An 18,693-nucleotide genomic window follows, 5' to 3' on the forward strand; every position below is an offset into this window, starting at 1 on the left:
CACACACACACACACACACACACACACACACACACAGCAGAACTATTAATATCTAAAACAGTTTAAGTTTAATAAACTCAAACACACAACTGCACATTGTGTTGTTTAGGAGATATGGTAGGAATGAGGGTCTATTTGATATCTTTTAAGTTATCCTTTAATATCTTCAAATTGTCTCAGACATCTGAAGTCATCTCTACCTGTTTTATATTTAATGTCATTTTCAGCATAATTTTTTTATTCCTGTTTTGTTTATGATTATAAATGTGACTTGTTTGTAATCAAAACAAGCACAGATGAGTCATACTGTGCTGGCCTTGTGGTTTAAGGGTCTATCCTGTGTTTCCATACGTCAGCGATAAAAAGGCCAACCGTCAGCTCCACTCTGCAAGCAGCGTGCAAGCCTGGTGACATTTCACCACACGCTTTCTCTTCTCAACACTAATAAAACCTATCAAAGGGGGCATTTCTAGCCACATCCTGTGTGATAAGTCTCAAAGTGCACACTGGCTGAAATTTGTGCACCATTTATATGATCATTATGCACTCAGCTGCATAAGCACACATACTGTATCACATCAAGTAATTTCTTTCTGTCATAATTCTGACTACTCTCACATATACTAGAAGCTTGCCAGTATATAAGTACACAGAAGTATACTAAGTGCCAAGAAAATTTTTTGTTATTTGTTTAATTAATATAATTTATTTGAGTTTCTATGTATAATTGAAGAGAAGCACACTAACTTTTGATATATTATCATATCTAAAAATACGGAAAAAAAAGTTTACTTCTAGATTAATTTATGAGTAGCCTATAGTAAAAACTCACTATTGAACTATTGATTGACTTGTAGATAGTAATAGTAAAAATACAGTTATGAATATTATTTTTGATAGTAAAAGCCAATATCTACTTATATTAGGTCAACAATAAATGATTCATCCTGTTACAGGAATCAGTGTAAATCCACTATAACGTGTTTAATGTTTAATGTTTGCCTCGTATCTCCGGGGTTCGATGTTCGATTCCCACCTCTGCATTGTGCGTGTGGAGTACATGGAACATGTTCTCCCTGTGCTTCAGGGGTTTCCTCTTGGTGCTCTGGTTTCCTCCCCCAGTCCAAAGACAGTTCTTGTGCCCTGAGTTCCCTGTGACAGGATCCAGGCTCCCAGTGGCCATTTGTAGTATAAGCAGTAAATGAAAGAAAATGGATGGATGGATGAAGTTTCATGTTACTGGTTGGTGTGTTGAGGATTAATTCAGACTTTCTCTGAAATTCTTTGAAATTAGCATCTAAAGTGAGGCCCATTTATGTTCTAAATTACAAACTAGGAATTGTTTTAATTTAAAGTTAAGCTCTAGCAAAAACATTCAAATATATTAACTCCACTCACACCATGACTCACCCCTCACCCAGTGTAATTATGTAGACTCGTCTGTTTTTTATCGTTTCATAATGATCTAAGTCTTCCTTCCTTCCTGTGAATTTAAGACTGTTACGTCTGATGCACCCGATCACTATGTTGGTCACTATGTGTTATCAATAGCATGTTTAACATGTGCTTTGAATATCATTTGTAAAAATACAAATAAAAAAATACTATTTTTTGAGCTGAAAAAAATGTTTACCGTCAAAGCAAGTGTGGCTGTAACTGTAATGCTTTTCATTATAATCTAAACCATATTGCAATTTGATGTTTTTACTGTATGATTAATAGCTCATTTTGATACCCCAAATGGAAACATTGATGCAAATACACTCAATATTATTAGTATGTAATATCACTGTACATCAATTGAATCAGTATAACATTGGTATAACCTTAATACCGGTAATATCACTCTCATAGGCATCTGCTTTAGAATTTTCACTCACTCACTCACTCACTCACACACACACACACACAGACACACACACACATACACGGTATCCATTTCTCGATTATCTTTAAATTTCTAGCTGCTCAATAGCTGATCTTCAGAATAATTTCTGTGTTTCTGTGTTTTGAGTTTTCACTCAGATAAGACCTAAATATGACTGACACATCATAGGCATATACAGTGGGGGAAATAAGTATTGAACGCATCAACATTTTTTTTTCTTCAGTAAATACATTTCCAACGAGGTTAGTCCCAGACATCAATATTAACTCAAGAAATCTGGAAATATAAAAGAATAAAAGCATTAAAGTCCATAAATATATTATATTATATTATATTATATTATATTATATTATATTATAAATATGTGTAAAGTGGAATGACACAGGAAAAATGTATTGAACACTACTTTCTAAGTAGTTAGAAAGTAATTATACCTTCTATCTGTGCAAGTTAATATCAGCTGGGTTAGTAAATTGATGGTCTACAAAAAGGCTTTTTGTTACCAAGGTGTCACACAAGAAACATCTCATGATGAGTAAAAGCAAAGAGCTCTCCCAAGACCTTCACAACCTTATTGTTACAAAACATATTGATGGAATCAGATACAGACGTATTTCAAAACTTCTGAATCCTCCAGTAAGCACCATTGGGGTCATTATCCACAAGTGGAAGCAACATTACTCCATCATCAACCGGCCATGCACAGGAGATCCTCACAAGATTTTTGACAAAGGAGTCAGAAGAATAGTCAGAAGAGTAGCCCAAGAGCCAAGGACCACTTGGAAAGAGCTCCAAAAACACTTGGAGGCAGCAGGTGCCATCGTCACAGAGAAAACAACAGGCAATGCACTCCACCGCCATGACCTCTATGCACGCTCACCCCATGCTCCCCTCACCTACAGAAAAGACATTTCGAAGCTTGTTTAAAGTTTACTACAACTCATTTGGACAAGCCTATGAAATACTGGGAGAGTGTAGTCTGGTGAGACGAGAGCAAAATTGAACTTTTTGGCTGTTATACTACACACCATGTTTGGAGAAGAAATGGCACTGCACATCACCCTTAAAACACTATACCAACAGTGAAGTTTGGAGGTATAAGCATCATGGTGTGGGGCTGTTTTTCATCACATGGTACTGGCAGATTTCATATCATTGAAGGAACGATGAATGGAGCCCTTTACCAGGAGATTCTTGAGAAGAATCTGCTGCCATCCACCAGGATGATGAAGATGAGACGTGGGTGGACCTTCCAGCAGGACAACGATCCAAAGCATACAGCAAAGTAAACTCGCAGTTGGTTTCAGGGGAAAAAATCAAGGTGTTAGAATGGCCCAGTCAATCACCTGACTTGAATCCAATTGAGCAAAATTTGAAAACAATATATTTAGAAGAATGGGCCAAAATCACACCTGAATACTGCGGCCCATTAATTTCTTCATACAGGAAGCGTCTTTAAGCTGTCATTACAAGCAGAGGCTTCTCCACTAAGTATTTAAATAAATTTCAGTTAGCATATTCAATACTTTTTTCCTGTGTCATTCCTCTTTATTACACATAACTTTATTTATGGACTTTAATGTGTGGATTTCTTTATATGTGTCGATTTCTTGAGTTAATACCAAAGTCTGGTTAAAATTTCATGGGAATTCATGTTCATGTCTCATTGGAAATATATTTACTGAAAATAATGTTGATGCATTCAATACTTATTTCCTCCACTGTGTGTGTGTGTGTGTGTGTGTGTGTGTGTGTGTGTGTGTGTGTGTGTGTATAAGGAGTATTTTTAATACCTGGATGCAAATCAATAAAAATGCCTGAAATCTGGACCTATGGACATCCTCCCTTGAGATGCTTTGCCAGACCTTTACTGCAGCTGCCTTCAGTTGCTGCTTGTTTGTGGGTCTTTCTGCCTTCAGTTTTGTCTTCAGTAAGTGACAAGCATGCTCAGTTGGGTTGAGGTCATCGGACATTTAAGAACATTTTATTTCCTTGCCTTAAGAAGCTCTTGGGTTGCTTTCACAGTATGTTTTGGGTCATTATCCCTCTGTACTGTGAAGCAACATCCTATCAGTTTTTCAGCATTTGACTGAATCTGTGCAGAAAGTATAGCTCTATACACTTTATGATTCATCCTCCCATTTCTATCAGCAGTCACATCATTAATAAGCACCATTGGCAGCCATACATGCCCGTGTCATAACACTTCCTCCACATGTTTGACAGATGATGTGGTATGCTTTGGAACATGAGCCCTTTCTTTCCTTCTACATACTCTTCTCATCCCAGCATTTTAGTACAAGTTAATCTTGCATCAGAACTGGTCATGCTTTTTTCAGAGGTTTTTATTTATTTACTTATTTATTTATTTTTAGCAAAGTCTAATCTGACCTTTCTGTTCTTGAGTGTTAGCAGTGATTTGCATATTGACGTAAACTGTCTGTATTTACATTCATGAAGGTGTTTCTTGATTGCAGACTTTGACAATAATATCCCGATCTCCTCTAGAGTGTTCGTAACTTGGCTAGATGTTGTGAAGGGGTTTTTCTTCAATAAGGAAAGAATTCTGCGTTTATCCACTTTAGTTATCTTCTGTGATCTTCCAGTCCTTTTGGTGTTGCTGAGCTTGCTAGTGCATTTCTTATTCATAAGAATGTACAAAAGTGTTGATTTGGCTACCTCTCTGATACATATGTTTTGTTTTTCAGCCTAATGATGTCCTTCTTCACTTGCATCGACACCTCTTTCGATTGCATATTGAGAGTTCCTATGAACAGCTACCAAATTCAAATTTAACACTTGGTATCAACTCCAGACCTTTTATCTCCTTAATTTCTCATGAAATAATGAGGAAACAGATCACAACTGACCATAAAACTGCTTATCATTCAGTTGTCTAATTACTTTTGAGCCTCTGAAAATTGAGGGACTCAATACTTTTGTTAAACTACTTGAATTAAAGCTGATAGTCTACACTTCAATCCCATCTTGAGTGCTTCATTTCAAATCCATTGTGGTAGTGTACAGAAGCAATATTACAAAAATTGTGCCCCTGTCCACATACTTATGGACCTGACTGTATGATTCTTCAGAAATATAGTGATGTTAGAAATGTGGTGAGTAGAATGTAGAGAGTCAAGGGTCAAATATTAGGTGAAGTATTAGGTGAGGTCAAGTATTAGGTGAAAGAAAAGCTCACCTTTTTACAGTAGCAAAGTAATTGTTCATTGTTACTTCCCACCTGTGCTGCTTGGATCTTCACAGTGCATGAATAAGTGTGAATTTAGTTTAAATCTAACAAGCAGAAAATGGATATAAAGTTATCGATGCGATATTCAAATGGTATTTATCTTTAGTAAATCAGGCAGCCTTAGCATTAATATAATCTTTACACATATGAGGTATTTGTTTAATGAGTATAATCAGAAAAACACCAATATGTCCTGAAGACATTCACACTAAAATATTCAGTATACAGGATTTACATTTTTTTTTAAATAAAATGAACAGTTTGTTTTCATTACAATTAGGACTATTCTATACTATAAGGTTTAAAGCATAAATAATCACTCAAAATTGTTTTTGAGCTAGTTTTCAACTAGCCTACACATGATTTCTCAGATTTTTCAGCATTTAGTTTCACAGTAAGTGTATTTTTACAGGAGATAGCAAGTGAATTTTATAAAATAGCCTGTTTTTTTTTTTATCTTCACTGCTTAAACCAGGCTTTGACGTTGCAATTTGCCTGAAAATTACACAAAATATTAAAAAGTACCTGATACAAGCCTTCATACACTAACAAGACTTATTTAGATGTGCCGGAAGAGAAAGAGAGATAGATTAAAAAGAGAGACAGAGTGACAGAAATATACTGGAAGTTGTGCACTTTGGAAAATGCCTTCATGTGACTGTAGTGGTTTTGGGTGCAGGAAGTCGACATTGTCATTTGTAGGAGCAGAAGTATGAGAAATGTAAAAAAAAAAAAAAAGTAATGAAGGAGTGTACAAGAAGCACATCACAGTGCTGAAGGCAGCAGAAGGAGGAGAGCTCAAAGAAACAGAAGGACAAACGCCAAGTACCACAAACGATAATTCCACGTCTTTTGAAAAACTACGGCCTTTGTGTTGCATTTGTAATTGTTGAGCTTTCTTAAGAGGAAAGATAGAGAGAGGCAAGACTGAGAGTGAAAGACTTTTTTTGTGGTGGTGGCTCTTCTGACATCACATCAAGCACTTTGAAGTGAATCAAAGGTTTTCTGAGGAGGGAAACAGACAATATAGTGTGTGACAGACAGGAAAGAAAGGACAAGATATAAGAAAAGAAGAAAAGAAGACATATTTCATCGTTGGGAGATCTGTTTCAGAGCCATGGAGAGAAAATTGGTCCTGAGAGCTGTCTTTCTCTTCGCTTTCTGTCTTACAAGAAGTCTTGCATCAGGTTTGCTCGTTATGTTTTCTTATTGCTTGTTCTCATTTTATTTGTGCTCTCTTGGGGATACGTTCATGCAAAGAAGACCAAGGTGTTTGTTGGAATATGTTATGAAATAAAATCTGAAAATAAATAGTGCAATTTTAATAAAAGAGAGAGAGAGAACTAGATTAATTAACTCAACAATACACAAGGAAAAGGTTTGTTAGCTTAATTAGCGTAGCTTAGTCCTTCCGGGGAAACCTTTTTATTTATTTATTTATTTATTTATTATAAATGTTGTACAGTTCAGGGTTGTACAGGGTTCCCCTTTTGAAAGAACCACACTAGGAAGTAAAAAACCTCTTAAATCCTCCAGAACCCCCAAGGATAGGAAACCACTATGTTAGAAACTATTACACCTCACTTTTCTTATTATGAAGAAAAATTGTGATTTTATTGGTAAAATTGATATATATGTCAAGTATATACTTATCACTGTTTTGCTGTAAGATATTTTATTTTTCTTTACTCTATCCTGTCAAAAGTGATTCATTGTAACTGAGCCTTATGGTGAATTGAACAGAAATGATTCAGGGTTGTAGCTTCTAATCAGGACATCTGTTGGCACAGTTTAACCCACAATGGAAGGAAAGTTTTGTATCTACGCTGTGAGGAGGATGGCCTGACTTTCATTATTTCTGCAGTAGCACGAGTCATTTCCCTAACACTGTGTATATAGATAAGTCAGTGCACGTGTGTTTGTTTCCTTTTTAAGACCATCTGCCATGACGCAGCTTTGGGGATTCTTGTGGGAAACCCACTCGTTGAGGTTTTTTTTTTTTGTAAGACCACCCTTCAATATAGAACTGAAAAACGTATGCCAAAATAGATCAAAGAGTTAAAACATGGAACGAGATGACATTTTGATTACTGTAACTGTCAAATTTGCTTGTGAATGTGATGCTCTATTTTGTTTTTGTTTTTTGTTCTGTTTTAACTTCACATTTAGCCTGCAGTTGATTTTTCAAATAACAAAATGACTCCAACAACTAACAAAGCAAACCAAATGTTTAAAAAAAAAAAGATCCATGGCTAACATTAACATGATGAATAACAGCATTTAACAATACTTTTTGTTAACAAAAATTATTTGTTCATTTACACCACAAGTTATGTTGTTCTCACATTAACTGTTACTAACACTCTATGGACTCGTAACCCTCAGGAGCAGATGGCAGAGCATCTCTTCATGCTAACAAAACACTGCCCCGCTCTACTTCAACCAATGAAAAACTTTCAGGTAAAGACTTAGAATTCATCCCTTCTAATTGATTGCTTCTCTCCCATGGGCTTCCCCAAATGATTATTAACCAAGGCCATTTGGACAAAATCTCAACTATCATTCTTTAAAAAAAAATCCTTAAAAATAACACCAATTCCCTTTTCTTCTTCCTAACAGGTTTTGTTTTCTTTGAGGTTTTCTACTAGCGCTACATGTTTTTACATGCTATAGTGTGTGTGTGTGTGTGTGTGTGTGTGTGTGTGTGTGTGTGTGTGTGTTTGTGTTTGTGTGTGTGTGTGTAAAGTGATCTTGAGTGTTAGAAAGTTAAAAGTTATCACTATGATAGATGATGTACAGATACATCCATCATAATTTCTTATTGTGCACCAGTTTGTGGCTGGTTTTATGTCAGACCAAATATACTATGTGCTATAGTTAGAATAAGAGGAAGTCACATGTACCCAATTATAAATTGCAGAAATGGATAAGACTAGTCTGGCACAAACAGGAAAGATAAATGTCCAAGTGTGTCAACAAGATGAGAAAGGTTTTTTTTTTTTTTGCTCAACTAGAAAAATGCCTAAAGAGCTTGATGTTGTGTAAATTGTTGTTCTTTTAGTCGCTTTACTAAAAATCAAAATTCATGTGTGTTAAATGTGTCTTCCAGTTTTCAGGAATGAGTCTGTTGAATTGGGCAACACTGTCACCTTAAACTGTACCAAGACAAAGATCGCATGGGATGACATGATTTTTGTCATCTGGAAAATTAATTTGCGAGACAAAGAGTGTATAATTGCTGTGGCTCAAAATGACTCAGACCACGACACCTGCCAAGATGGGAAAAAGTTTGCCATCACATCAGAGGAAACCTACCAGCTGATCATCCCCAATTTTTCTGTTAAAGATGAAGGAACTTACACCTGTGACATTTCGTACCAATCAGGTGGTTGGTTGGAAATTATCAAGGTCTCTGCATTTGGTAAGTGGACGGTCTCTGTACAGCGAACATAGAGAAAATTCACTGCTGTGATGGTCTCACTTTTTATTGTTACTGTGCAATGTCTCTGTAAGTAATGGTTGCGATTTATATATGGCTTTATATTCGGCCCTTATAGGATCAATAAAGTATCTAAAAGGACAGGGAGGGTTATTACTTTGGGACTAGTGTATTTTATGTAAAATATTAACTGCTGACCAAAAAGGAAAAAAAATTATTAATGACATAAAGAAGCACTTTATTTTCTTTTAGATTAATTACAGTTGATTTCAACTAATGTCTACTGTATATGCATAAGGATTTACATTTTAACATCTCCTTTAATAGTAAAGTAGTAAATAGTAATAGTAAAATAGTAAAGTATATTTAACAAGAAAATTAAAAAAAAAAATATTGACTAAACTGACTGACTGAATAGGCCAGGTTTTGAAAGTATATTTTTTAGGTTTGTATTTAAAAACACCCATACAGCAATAGAATGCTCCTGATGTGGGAAGCCATCTTGCACTTTTTACCCATTGACACTTGCAAGCAACAAGTTACTCAGGTCGCTTGTAGTTTGTCTATTGTGAGCATATATTGTGAGCCACTTATAGGTGTGTGATTAACAGATTAAAAAAACAAGCTAACTGTGCTTGAATTAATGTCACACAGCCACCTGTCACTTTGTTGCTTACATGCAGGTGTGTAGGGTCAGTCTCCAGAGAACCTAAAATAATGCTAACAAAGATCTAAAGATCTAAACCTCATTAAACGGTAAGAGGTCTATCTGAACCAGCACTGATTTGTAGCCTGTGCATTACTATACAGTATAATGGTCAGTAGTGCCAGTAGTACCACGCTCATTTGACACTGTGGGTCCAGAAATTCCCTGTCAGGTTTATTCAAAGAATATCTCCAACTAAATTGCATATCACTATGAGGTTCTGTGTTTGAATCCTACCAATGCTACCCGTGATTTTGCTCTACCAATGCTAACTATCTGGGAGTTTAAAGAGAGCATAACTGGCCACAGGATCTCCAATATATGGCAAATTGCTCAGCTTGATCTGTAAAGATATATTCTTTATCATTGGATTGGGTAAGATGATGTGCACATCAGTCAAACATATCTTATTAAAATGTCTACCCTAGCCCGTCCTAAACTATCTGGCTGGCTGGAATATGAGCACGGACATCCTGTCGCTGTGTGTGAAGCTACAGGCCAACCAATAACCTCCATCTACTGGGAAACACCATGGAACTCATCCTCTCCCAGCACACAAGCATCTGGCACTACAGGGCAGGGTTCTACAGTGATTAGCCGCTTACACCTTCCTCGACATGCTCCTTATAGAAATCTCACTTGTGTGGCCACTGCCAGTGACCTCAAGCACACCAAGACTCGATTTAGTAACTTCACATTTAAAGGTAAGCCATCCAGATTCTACAGTCTACATTACTTAAAAGAACATTATTGTTATCCAATTGAAATAAGCTGATACAGTGTGGTAAAATATAGTGCAATTATATATATATATATATATATATATATATATATATATATATATATATATATATATATATATATATACTGTACATGGTCTACATATACTGTAGGGTGAATTAAATGCATATACTGTAGGGTGAATTAAACAACAACTGCAATGACTCTTGCACAAATTCTCATTAAGTTAAATAAGAAAAAAAAAAAATTCCTTACTTAAGTTCAAGCACAGAATGACATACTCCAAAATCTACTTTGAAAATAAGCAAAGTGTATAAGATAGTGTCACAAATACAAAAGATGCCTGGGTCTGAAATCACACACATTTGGGGATTAGGAATGTAGGCAAAGTAAGGAAGAAAACACTTGGGGGCATGCATCCATCCATTTTCTATACCGCTTATCCTTGAGGGTCACAAGGAACCAGGAGGTGTGGGGCACAAGGCAGGGCACACCCTGGACAGGGTGCCAATCCATCACAAGGCACAATCACATACACATTCACACACCCATTCATGCACAATGGATATACCAATCAGCCTACCATGCATGTCTTTGGACTGGGGGAGGAAACCGGAGTACCCAGAGGGAAACCCCCCACAGCACAGGGAGAGCATGCAAACTCCGCACACACAGGGATGTGGCAGGAATCAAAGCCTCAACCCTGGCGATGTGAAGCAAGCGTGCTAACCACTAAGCCACCGTGCACCAACTGGGGGCATGCAATTATAGGAATATAATCAATGATTGGTTGAAAGTTACTGTTACCACTATTATGTATTATTTTCCTATCACAGCACATCCCAAAGTGGCCTGCTATACCACAGCAATTTGCCAATGATTAAACATTTTTTTTGTCATACTTGTCATACTATGTCATACTTTTTATCCATTAATAGTTATTTATTTAAAATTGTGTAACATCCACTAATAACAAGCTCCTTTTATTATATACATTATAGCAGCTATAAACGGTCGTTCCCTCACTAGCCTTTTTTTCTTTCTCTGATGAACTTAGACATAAAATGAAAACGGCAAATCCCTGATCTAAAACATGTCTGAAAACATAAAGTTACAGCTTTACCTCTGACTTCTACAGAATTATAAATGTTGACATTTAAGTAAAGTACAAATATTTGACCAGATGTTTTGATATGTTACACCTCTTGTCTTTTCAGATGTACATGTCAAATGGCCCATTGTTCTCGTGGGAGTTTGTGCCACCTGCTCCATTGTAGCAATTCTAACTGGACTCTACATCATGCGCAAAAATCTCATGCCATTAAGGTAAGATAGTGTTGGCAAACACATTTGATAGAGTAGTTCTCTACACCAATGACAGGGTTAACCTGATTCTTCATACTCTATGGCTGAATACATGATTGTAGTACCATTTGATACTTGTAAATGATAAAAATTAACTTCTAAGAAATCATGCAATTAATCTAAGAAAACATGCATTTAACCAATCTCAGACAATAATCTATTTTTTACAGGGTTTCTTCACTTAACAGGCTGTATTTTGTTCTCAAATGAGTAACATGTTTGAAAGTAATAAGGTTTAGGGTTTTTTTCATACAATTAGTAAATGTACAAAATGCTGTTAACTACCATCCAAGTTAATGGAATAATAACATTTAGGGCATTCTAATAATGTACGTACAATGTATTTTTAGTAATAGTTTACTTTCAATCTATAATTTGGGTAACAGGGATTTTAATTATTTTTATTTTTATTTTTAATGAGCTCATCCTTCAAAATGAAAATAAAGAAAAAGAATGAGAGAATGCACTTTTCTTCTTCCAAGAAATAATTTTAATAATCATATATTTGCTTTATTGTATTGAATATATTCAAGATACTTTCCATTGCTGTCATTTTGCAGTGTGTATCAAGCATGAGATGTAAAATGGATACAAAAATTATTAGAAATAATACATTTTAAGTATTTTAATATTTCAAGCAAAGTAAAGTGTAGTTATAGTGGACTGGGACTGGCAAAAATGCTGCTTTGTAAATTCTGTAGAGGTTTTAATAATCTTTTAAGTTATGTTGTGAAGGACACCATACTTGTGTTTGCAAAGTCTTTTCCATATAATTTACATTCATTTTTGTAAATGTAATATCAGTTACACAAATAGCATACAGTAAGTGTTTTGTACATACTTGCTCAACCACTTTACAATACCAGCATGAATAATCATGCACTAATACCTGAATTAATACTTACTTAAATATGAACTAATGATGAGTTAAGGCACATACTAATCATGAACTAATCTAATGAAGGTCTAACCTTAACTACGACGTGAGTCTTATATATTCATGCGTGAATAACAACTACAGTAAGTATGTTAGTACATGTTTGTTGGTTAATGTATTAATTAATCTAACATGCTTTATAAGAACAAATATGAATTAAATGTGCATAATTTCAAATTGTTTATATAATTTTCCATATACAGCTGCGTACACAAACATCATTGGTTATTCACGCATGAATTTATTAAGACTCACGTCATAGTTAAGGTTAGTCCTTCATTAGTCTGTGAATAGTACATGCCTTAACTTATCATTAGTTCATATTTAAGTAAGTATTAATTCAGTTATTAGTGCATGATTGTTCATATACTGTTATTGTAAAGTGTTGCCATGTAAATCAACCATTTATTAGACATGACTGCAAGATAAATTTTGTGTAAATTTTAACTTCTAGTCACTATTTCAAGTTTTCCTGTTCTAGCTTCTTGTGAAACATTTCTGTGCTTCACCAACTTTAATTAATGGCAAATATTGAGTAGTCTTATACAGTGAATATACAATAATATATAAATATATTACTATAAATCTATAGTACTATCTATTACTATAAAGCAGACAAACAGCTTCTAACTGAATTGTACTGAGCTGCTGATGTGACATAGTTTCAATTAAAGTTAATAAATTGTGTTTAAAGTTTTAATTTTGTTCTAATATGTGATTCATGTTTGCTAAATTAAATTTAACTTCACGGTAAACACCATGAACAATATTGATGTATTGAATAGAGTTGTTAAAATAAAGCGCTGCATAGAAAGGTTTCCTGGTCCACATATTAATAATATGTGTGATAATTTATGCTGACCTTTTTATCTAGTCAGCATTATGTTATTCAAAATGAGGCATTTATGATCTTGTTCATTGATTTGCAGCATTTTTAGAAAGATTTGCTGCAAACCAGACATCCCTGCACCAAGTGAAGAAAAACCTCAACAGGTAAAATATATTCCTTCCTCTTTCACACAATTATTTTTCATCCAGTTAATAATGATAACGAACCACTTTTTGATGTGTGCGGTGAAACAGTTTCTTGGTGATGACTATTTTCAGCCCCATGATCCTGAAGAATTGCAACCCTATGCCAGTTACGTGCAAAGAGTGAACTCCATCTACAACTCTTCAGCTGAACTCTTCAACGCGTGAATCACTCCAGACTTACATGAATGCACAAAGACATTTCTGATAAAAGCAGATCTCTGATGTGCCTACGATGTCATGAGGTTTGCACTCGGGAAATGCATATTCATCAGTGCACACCTACTCTGTGGATGAAATTACACACGAGTACTAGTACTGCTGTTAATGAGAGCTGATGAAACCCTTTCAAAAGAACATCCTCCATTGTGCAGACTCTGATGAGAGAAACACCAACCAGAGTGAGTCAAAGTGAAAGAATGAGTGGAAACTGAAGGATTGTCTCATGATTTGGAAATGTTCTACTCTCAGTTCAATTCACAATATAAAGAACCGTCAGTGAGAGCTGTATAATTAGGACTCAACTGGAACGATGAAAGTGGAATACGGGACATTTTAAAATAGATTTTCTCCAAGTGAGACATGTCAGTGTGGAATTTGTTGTGTTCTTTCTCCATGTGAGCTGGTGCAATATTCAGAAGACAAGCAGCCTGATTAGTACTGTAGGTTTAATCAAGGAATCTTCTTAAGGAAACATCTTTGTGTTACCTTATCAGAAAGAGTTCAAACTGGAAACCTGTCACAGAGGTGCCAACAGTTGTAGCATTTACAAATTTTGGCTGCTTGCTACAGCGTTACAGGAGACACGTGCTTTTTCAGACAGAGTGCTTAAAAAATTCTATGGCAAAAAAAAAGCTAATTCACTGAAGTTGAAAGTACATGAGATGTGAACAATACTCGTTTATTTTCGGTAGCGGTTACTTTCACTTCATGACTTTATCTAGATCAATTTTGACTTGTAAATTCACAAGCTCGTCTTCTGAGTCTATCAAGTGGGCGTGACAATGGGCTCTTTGGTCAAAAGATTTGAGGACTTTTTTTTCTTACTATTGCTTTAGGAACATCTAAAAAAACCCCTAGCATCTCATGCAATGACGTATCCATGGGTTTTTGTAGTAAAATTCAGGGGTATTTTTTTTCCTTTCTGCCTGCTATACTGCAAAAAAGGATATCTTAGCAAGTGAAAATATGGGCAAATGTAGCTAATATATAGGCAAATGTAGCTAATATTTCTTATTATGCTAATTATACATCATCAGCCTGATTTCAGATGCTATTTCAGGACATATTTCACTTTAAATGTTCTTATTCTGTTTTCTATTGGCAGATAATTTATCTTCTTTTTGAAAATTAAAGCTTAATCAAGAAGTTCATTTATCTGGCAATAAAGCAAAAATGACTTCAAGCTTGAATGTAGTAAAAAAAAAAAAAAAAATGCCTAGAAGTAGATTTCTTTAATTTATAGTGTATTTGGTACATCATATTCTTATAATAGGGAATATTAGATACATTTGAGCATATTCAATATATTTTCACCTGCTAAAATGTAATATTTTACAGTGTATGATTTTCTCGCTATCCATGTTGGCACCTCTGCTTAAGTATCCAAAGAACATTGATGGGTTAATTTTTCTAAGAGTGAATGAATTTCCACTAATTCCACATTGTCAACTGTAACAACTGTTCTCTTGATTCACACACACACACACACACTCACACACACACACACACACACACACACACATATATATATATATATATATATATATATATATATATATATATATATATATATATATATATATAAAACTTATATATACAACTTATATATAAAAATATATATATACAAAACTTAGTGCGGATAATAGACTCCACATCTTGTACAGTATTGGTGTTATGTGATTATTATTGATATGTACCATATTATTTAACGGTCCTGTCCTGTATACAGTCAAAATTTACATTGAGGTTAATTAAAAATTAAGTTTATCATCTCTAAAAAATTGTAATTTACCATTCTACCACTCAGACTAATTATCAGTATAACTAGTTTTCATCAAGTTATTAGAAAAATACTGTTTCTAGGACAGTAGTTCCATTATCTCTTTCTAATTCTGTTTGACTTTTCCTTTTCTCCTTCACAATCTGTTACACATTGAAATAAATATTTTTACAGTTATCATTGTGTTAACGAATGCTGAAAAAACTACAGGCCTACGCCTACGTAGTACATCCTATTATGGGGCAAGTAAGCATTATATAATTATATAATTGAAAAGAATTCCATAAAAAGAGAGATAAAGAAGAAAAGACAACGTAAAAGCATGAATCGGTTCTTGTAGGAAGTTCATTGGATTAACTGCACATTTTTATTTCACATTTAGAAATTGGATTTCTTCTCATTTCATTATTAAAGCTGTAGTAAGTCTCGTTGTAAGTAAGGAATAAATTACAAGGGGTTTGTGCCACCCTGAAGTTGATTATTTTCCAATTACAGCCTGTTCTGAAGTGTTTTAATGTTGTTATACCACATTTTATTAAAGAATGAAATGTTGTTACATTGAATGCTATGTAACTTCCACAAATCAAAACAAAGCAAAAAACAAACAAACAAAAAACGCAGCTCGTCAAGTTACTGTACACAGAAATTACAATGTGTAAAATCTTCTGTCTTGACTCATGGCAAAAAAATGTAACTGACTGTAAAAAAAAAAAAAAAAAAAAAGTCTTGTAATTGGAGACTCCTTCAATGAATGTTAAGTAAATGTGCCCTTGCAGAAAGCTTCACCATATCACCAATTATACATTTCACTTTGACACAGTGCTGTGAAAAAGTATTTGTCCCATCCTGATTTCTTCTATTTTTATGTACAGGTGCATTCTAGATTCATTACACATAAAGTGAAATATTTCAAGTCTTTTTTTTTGTTTTAATCTTAGATTATGTCTAGAGTCCTCTATACAAGTCCTTGTGAATTAGTTGTCACTACTCAATGATGTGTGAATTAAAAAAAAAACCTGTAATTTAGATTACACTGACAGAGGTTCTACCCAATCAGAAATGAGAATTCAACACCACCGTGGAATAATCATGCACTAAAACCTGAATTAACACCAGAGGTGGAAAGTAATGAATTACATTTTCTTGTGTTACTGTAATTGAGTAGTATTTTTGTGTACTTCTACTTTTTAAACTCATTTTTAAAATCTGTAATTTTACTTTTACACAAGTATGTTTTGTTTGAAATATTGTACTTCGCTACATTTTAAATCACATTTGTTACTGAGTAAAAAAAAAAATGCAAGGAAAACAATCATGCGATTTGAATGATGGGCAGGAGAACAAACTGGTGCTAAAATCACACGAAAGATGGACACGGACAGTCAGACAGCAGTGGTGCAATCCCTGCCGAATTCTGCTGAAGTTGAACTCGAAGGAAATGAAGTGAACCCCTGGCCATTTTTAAGTGACCACTTCAGCTTCAAGCGCAAGAAAGGCAACAGCTTTATTATGCAGTGTAAGCTATGTTTGCCCAGAGAGACGGTACAAGCAGCTTATATAAAACTCGTCATCAAACCTGTGCAAGCATGTAGAGGTAATTAAATACTACTTTTACTGTTGCTTTATTAGTTAAAAAGAAGTTTTCATAGCTTAGTAGGACACTTTGCTTAAAGTAGCTAAAAAGACATGGGTACATGACATTGCTAATGGTTGGCACTAGCAACCTGCTGGTAACTACAGTGGGGGAAATAAGTATTGGACGTGTCAACATTTTTTTCAGTAAATATATTTCCAATGAGGTTATTCACATGAAATTTTCACCAGACATCAGTATTAACTCAAGAAATCTGCAAATATAAAGAATTCACAACATTAAAGACCATAAATAAAGTTATGTGTAATAAAGTGGAATGACACAGGAAAAAAGTATTGAACACACTAACTGAAATTTATTTAATACTTAGTGGAGAAGCCTTTGTTTGTAATGACAGCTTCAAGACGCTTCCTGTATGAAGAAATTAATGGGCCGCAGTATTCAGGTGTTATTTTTGGACAATTCTTCTAAACTCATTGTCTTTAAATATTGTTCAATTGGATTCAAGTCAGGTGATTGACTGGGTCAGGTGATTGACTCTGAAATCAATTGAGAGTTTCTTTTGCTGTATGCTTTGGATCGTTGTCCTGCTGGAAGGTCCACCCACATCTCAGCTTCATCATCCTGGAGGATGGAAGCAGCTTCTTCTCAAGAATCTCCTGGTAAAGGGCTCCATTCATCATTCCTTCAATGATATGAAGTCTGCCAGTACCATGTGATGAAAAACAGCCCCACACCATGATGCCTCCACCTCCAAACTTCACTGTTGGTATAGTGTTTTAAGGGTGATGTGCAGTGCCATTTCTTCTCCAAACATGGTGTGTAGTATAACAGCCAAAAAGTTTAATTTTGCTCTCGTCTCACCAGACTTCACTCTCCCAGTATTTCATAGGCTTGTCCACATGAGTTGTAGTAAACTTTAAATGAGCTTCGACATGCCTTTTCTTTAGGTGATGTGAGCATGGGGTGAGCGTGCATAGAGGTCATGGCGGTGGAGTGCATTGCCTATTGTTTTCTCTGTGACGATGGCACCTGCTGCCTCCAAGTGTTTCTGGAGCTCTTTCCGAATGGTCCATGGCTCTTGGGCTACTCTTCTGACTATTCTTCTGACTCCCTAGTCAGAAATCTTGCGAGGATCTCCTGTGCATGGTCGGTTGATGATGGAGTGATGTTGCTTCCACTTGCCGATAATGGCCCCAATGGTGCTTACCGGAAGATTCAGAAGTTTTCAAATACGTCTGTATCTGATTCATCAATATTTTTTGCAACAATAAGGTTGCGAAGGTCTTGGGAGAGCTCTTTGCTTTAATCCATCATGAGATGTTCCTTGTGTGACACCTTGGTAACAAAAAGACTTTTTTTAGACCATCAATTTACTAACCCAGGTGATATTAATTTGCACGGATAGTGGCTAAAATTACTTATAGATTTCAGCTGGTTTCAGCAGCCTTACCTCGCCTTGGAGAACTGCTTTTTCTTAGCATGTTCAATACTTTTTTCCTCATCCAGTGATGTTTGTATACGCAGATGCATATGGCAAATTATATAAACATTTGAAATTATTCCCGTTTAATAAGTTCGCAATATCATGAGTGAGAGAGTCAACAGGAAAAGGTAAAACAGAACAGAAAAATAATCTGCAAGTTTTATCTTTTTTTTTTTTTTTTTTTTTTTTTTTTTTTTTTTTTTTTTTACAAAAAATAGGTTTGGGTTAAAATGACCTCAGAGATCACCGACTG

The 18,693-nt window shown here is 35.0% G+C and overlaps 1 protein-coding gene across 3 annotated transcripts; it reads left to right on the forward strand.

The window, feature by feature from the left end:
* The first annotated feature begins 5,828 nt into the window (after positions 1-5,828).
* On the forward strand, positions 5,829-15,083 carry si:ch211-214p13.9 (cell surface glycoprotein CD200 receptor 1-A). Of its 3 annotated transcripts, none has more exons than XM_053626627.1 (7): positions 5,829-6,325; positions 7,524-7,598; positions 8,248-8,559; positions 9,712-9,987; positions 11,242-11,350; positions 13,256-13,319; positions 13,410-15,083. In XM_053626627.1, the coding sequence occupies exons 1-7, from the start codon at positions 6,256-6,258 to the stop codon at positions 13,524-13,526; spliced, it is 1,023 nt and encodes a 340-aa protein (XP_053482602.1). In that variant the 5' UTR covers positions 5,829-6,255; the 3' UTR covers positions 13,527-15,083. The 3 variants fall into 3 exon arrangements, with proteins under 3 accessions (XP_053482602.1, XP_053482604.1, XP_053482603.1); XM_053626628.1 differs by having other exon boundaries at positions 5,831-6,325; positions 13,434-15,083; XM_053626629.1 differs by lacking the exon at positions 7,524-7,598.
* The last annotated feature ends 3,610 nt before the right edge of the window (positions 15,084-18,693 follow it).

Source organism: Ictalurus furcatus, chromosome 6 (genome assembly GCF_023375685.1).
Source record: "Ictalurus furcatus strain D&B chromosome 6, Billie_1.0, whole genome shotgun sequence".
Taxonomy (NCBI): Eukaryota; Metazoa; Chordata; class Actinopteri; order Siluriformes; family Ictaluridae; genus Ictalurus; species Ictalurus furcatus.

Coding starts and splice junctions, on each gene's coding strand:
- si:ch211-214p13.9 (XM_053626627.1), top strand. CDS start 6,256: ATGGAGAGAAAATTGGTCCTGAGAGCTGTCTTTCTCTTCGCTTTCTGT. Junction 6,326..7,523: donor TACAAGAAGTCTTGCATCAG/GTTTGCTCGTTA, acceptor CGTAACCCTCAG/GAGCAGATGGCAGAGCATCT. Junction 7,599..8,247: donor AACCAATGAAAAACTTTCAG/GTAAAGACTTAG, acceptor TGTGTCTTCCAG/TTTTCAGGAATGAGTCTGTT.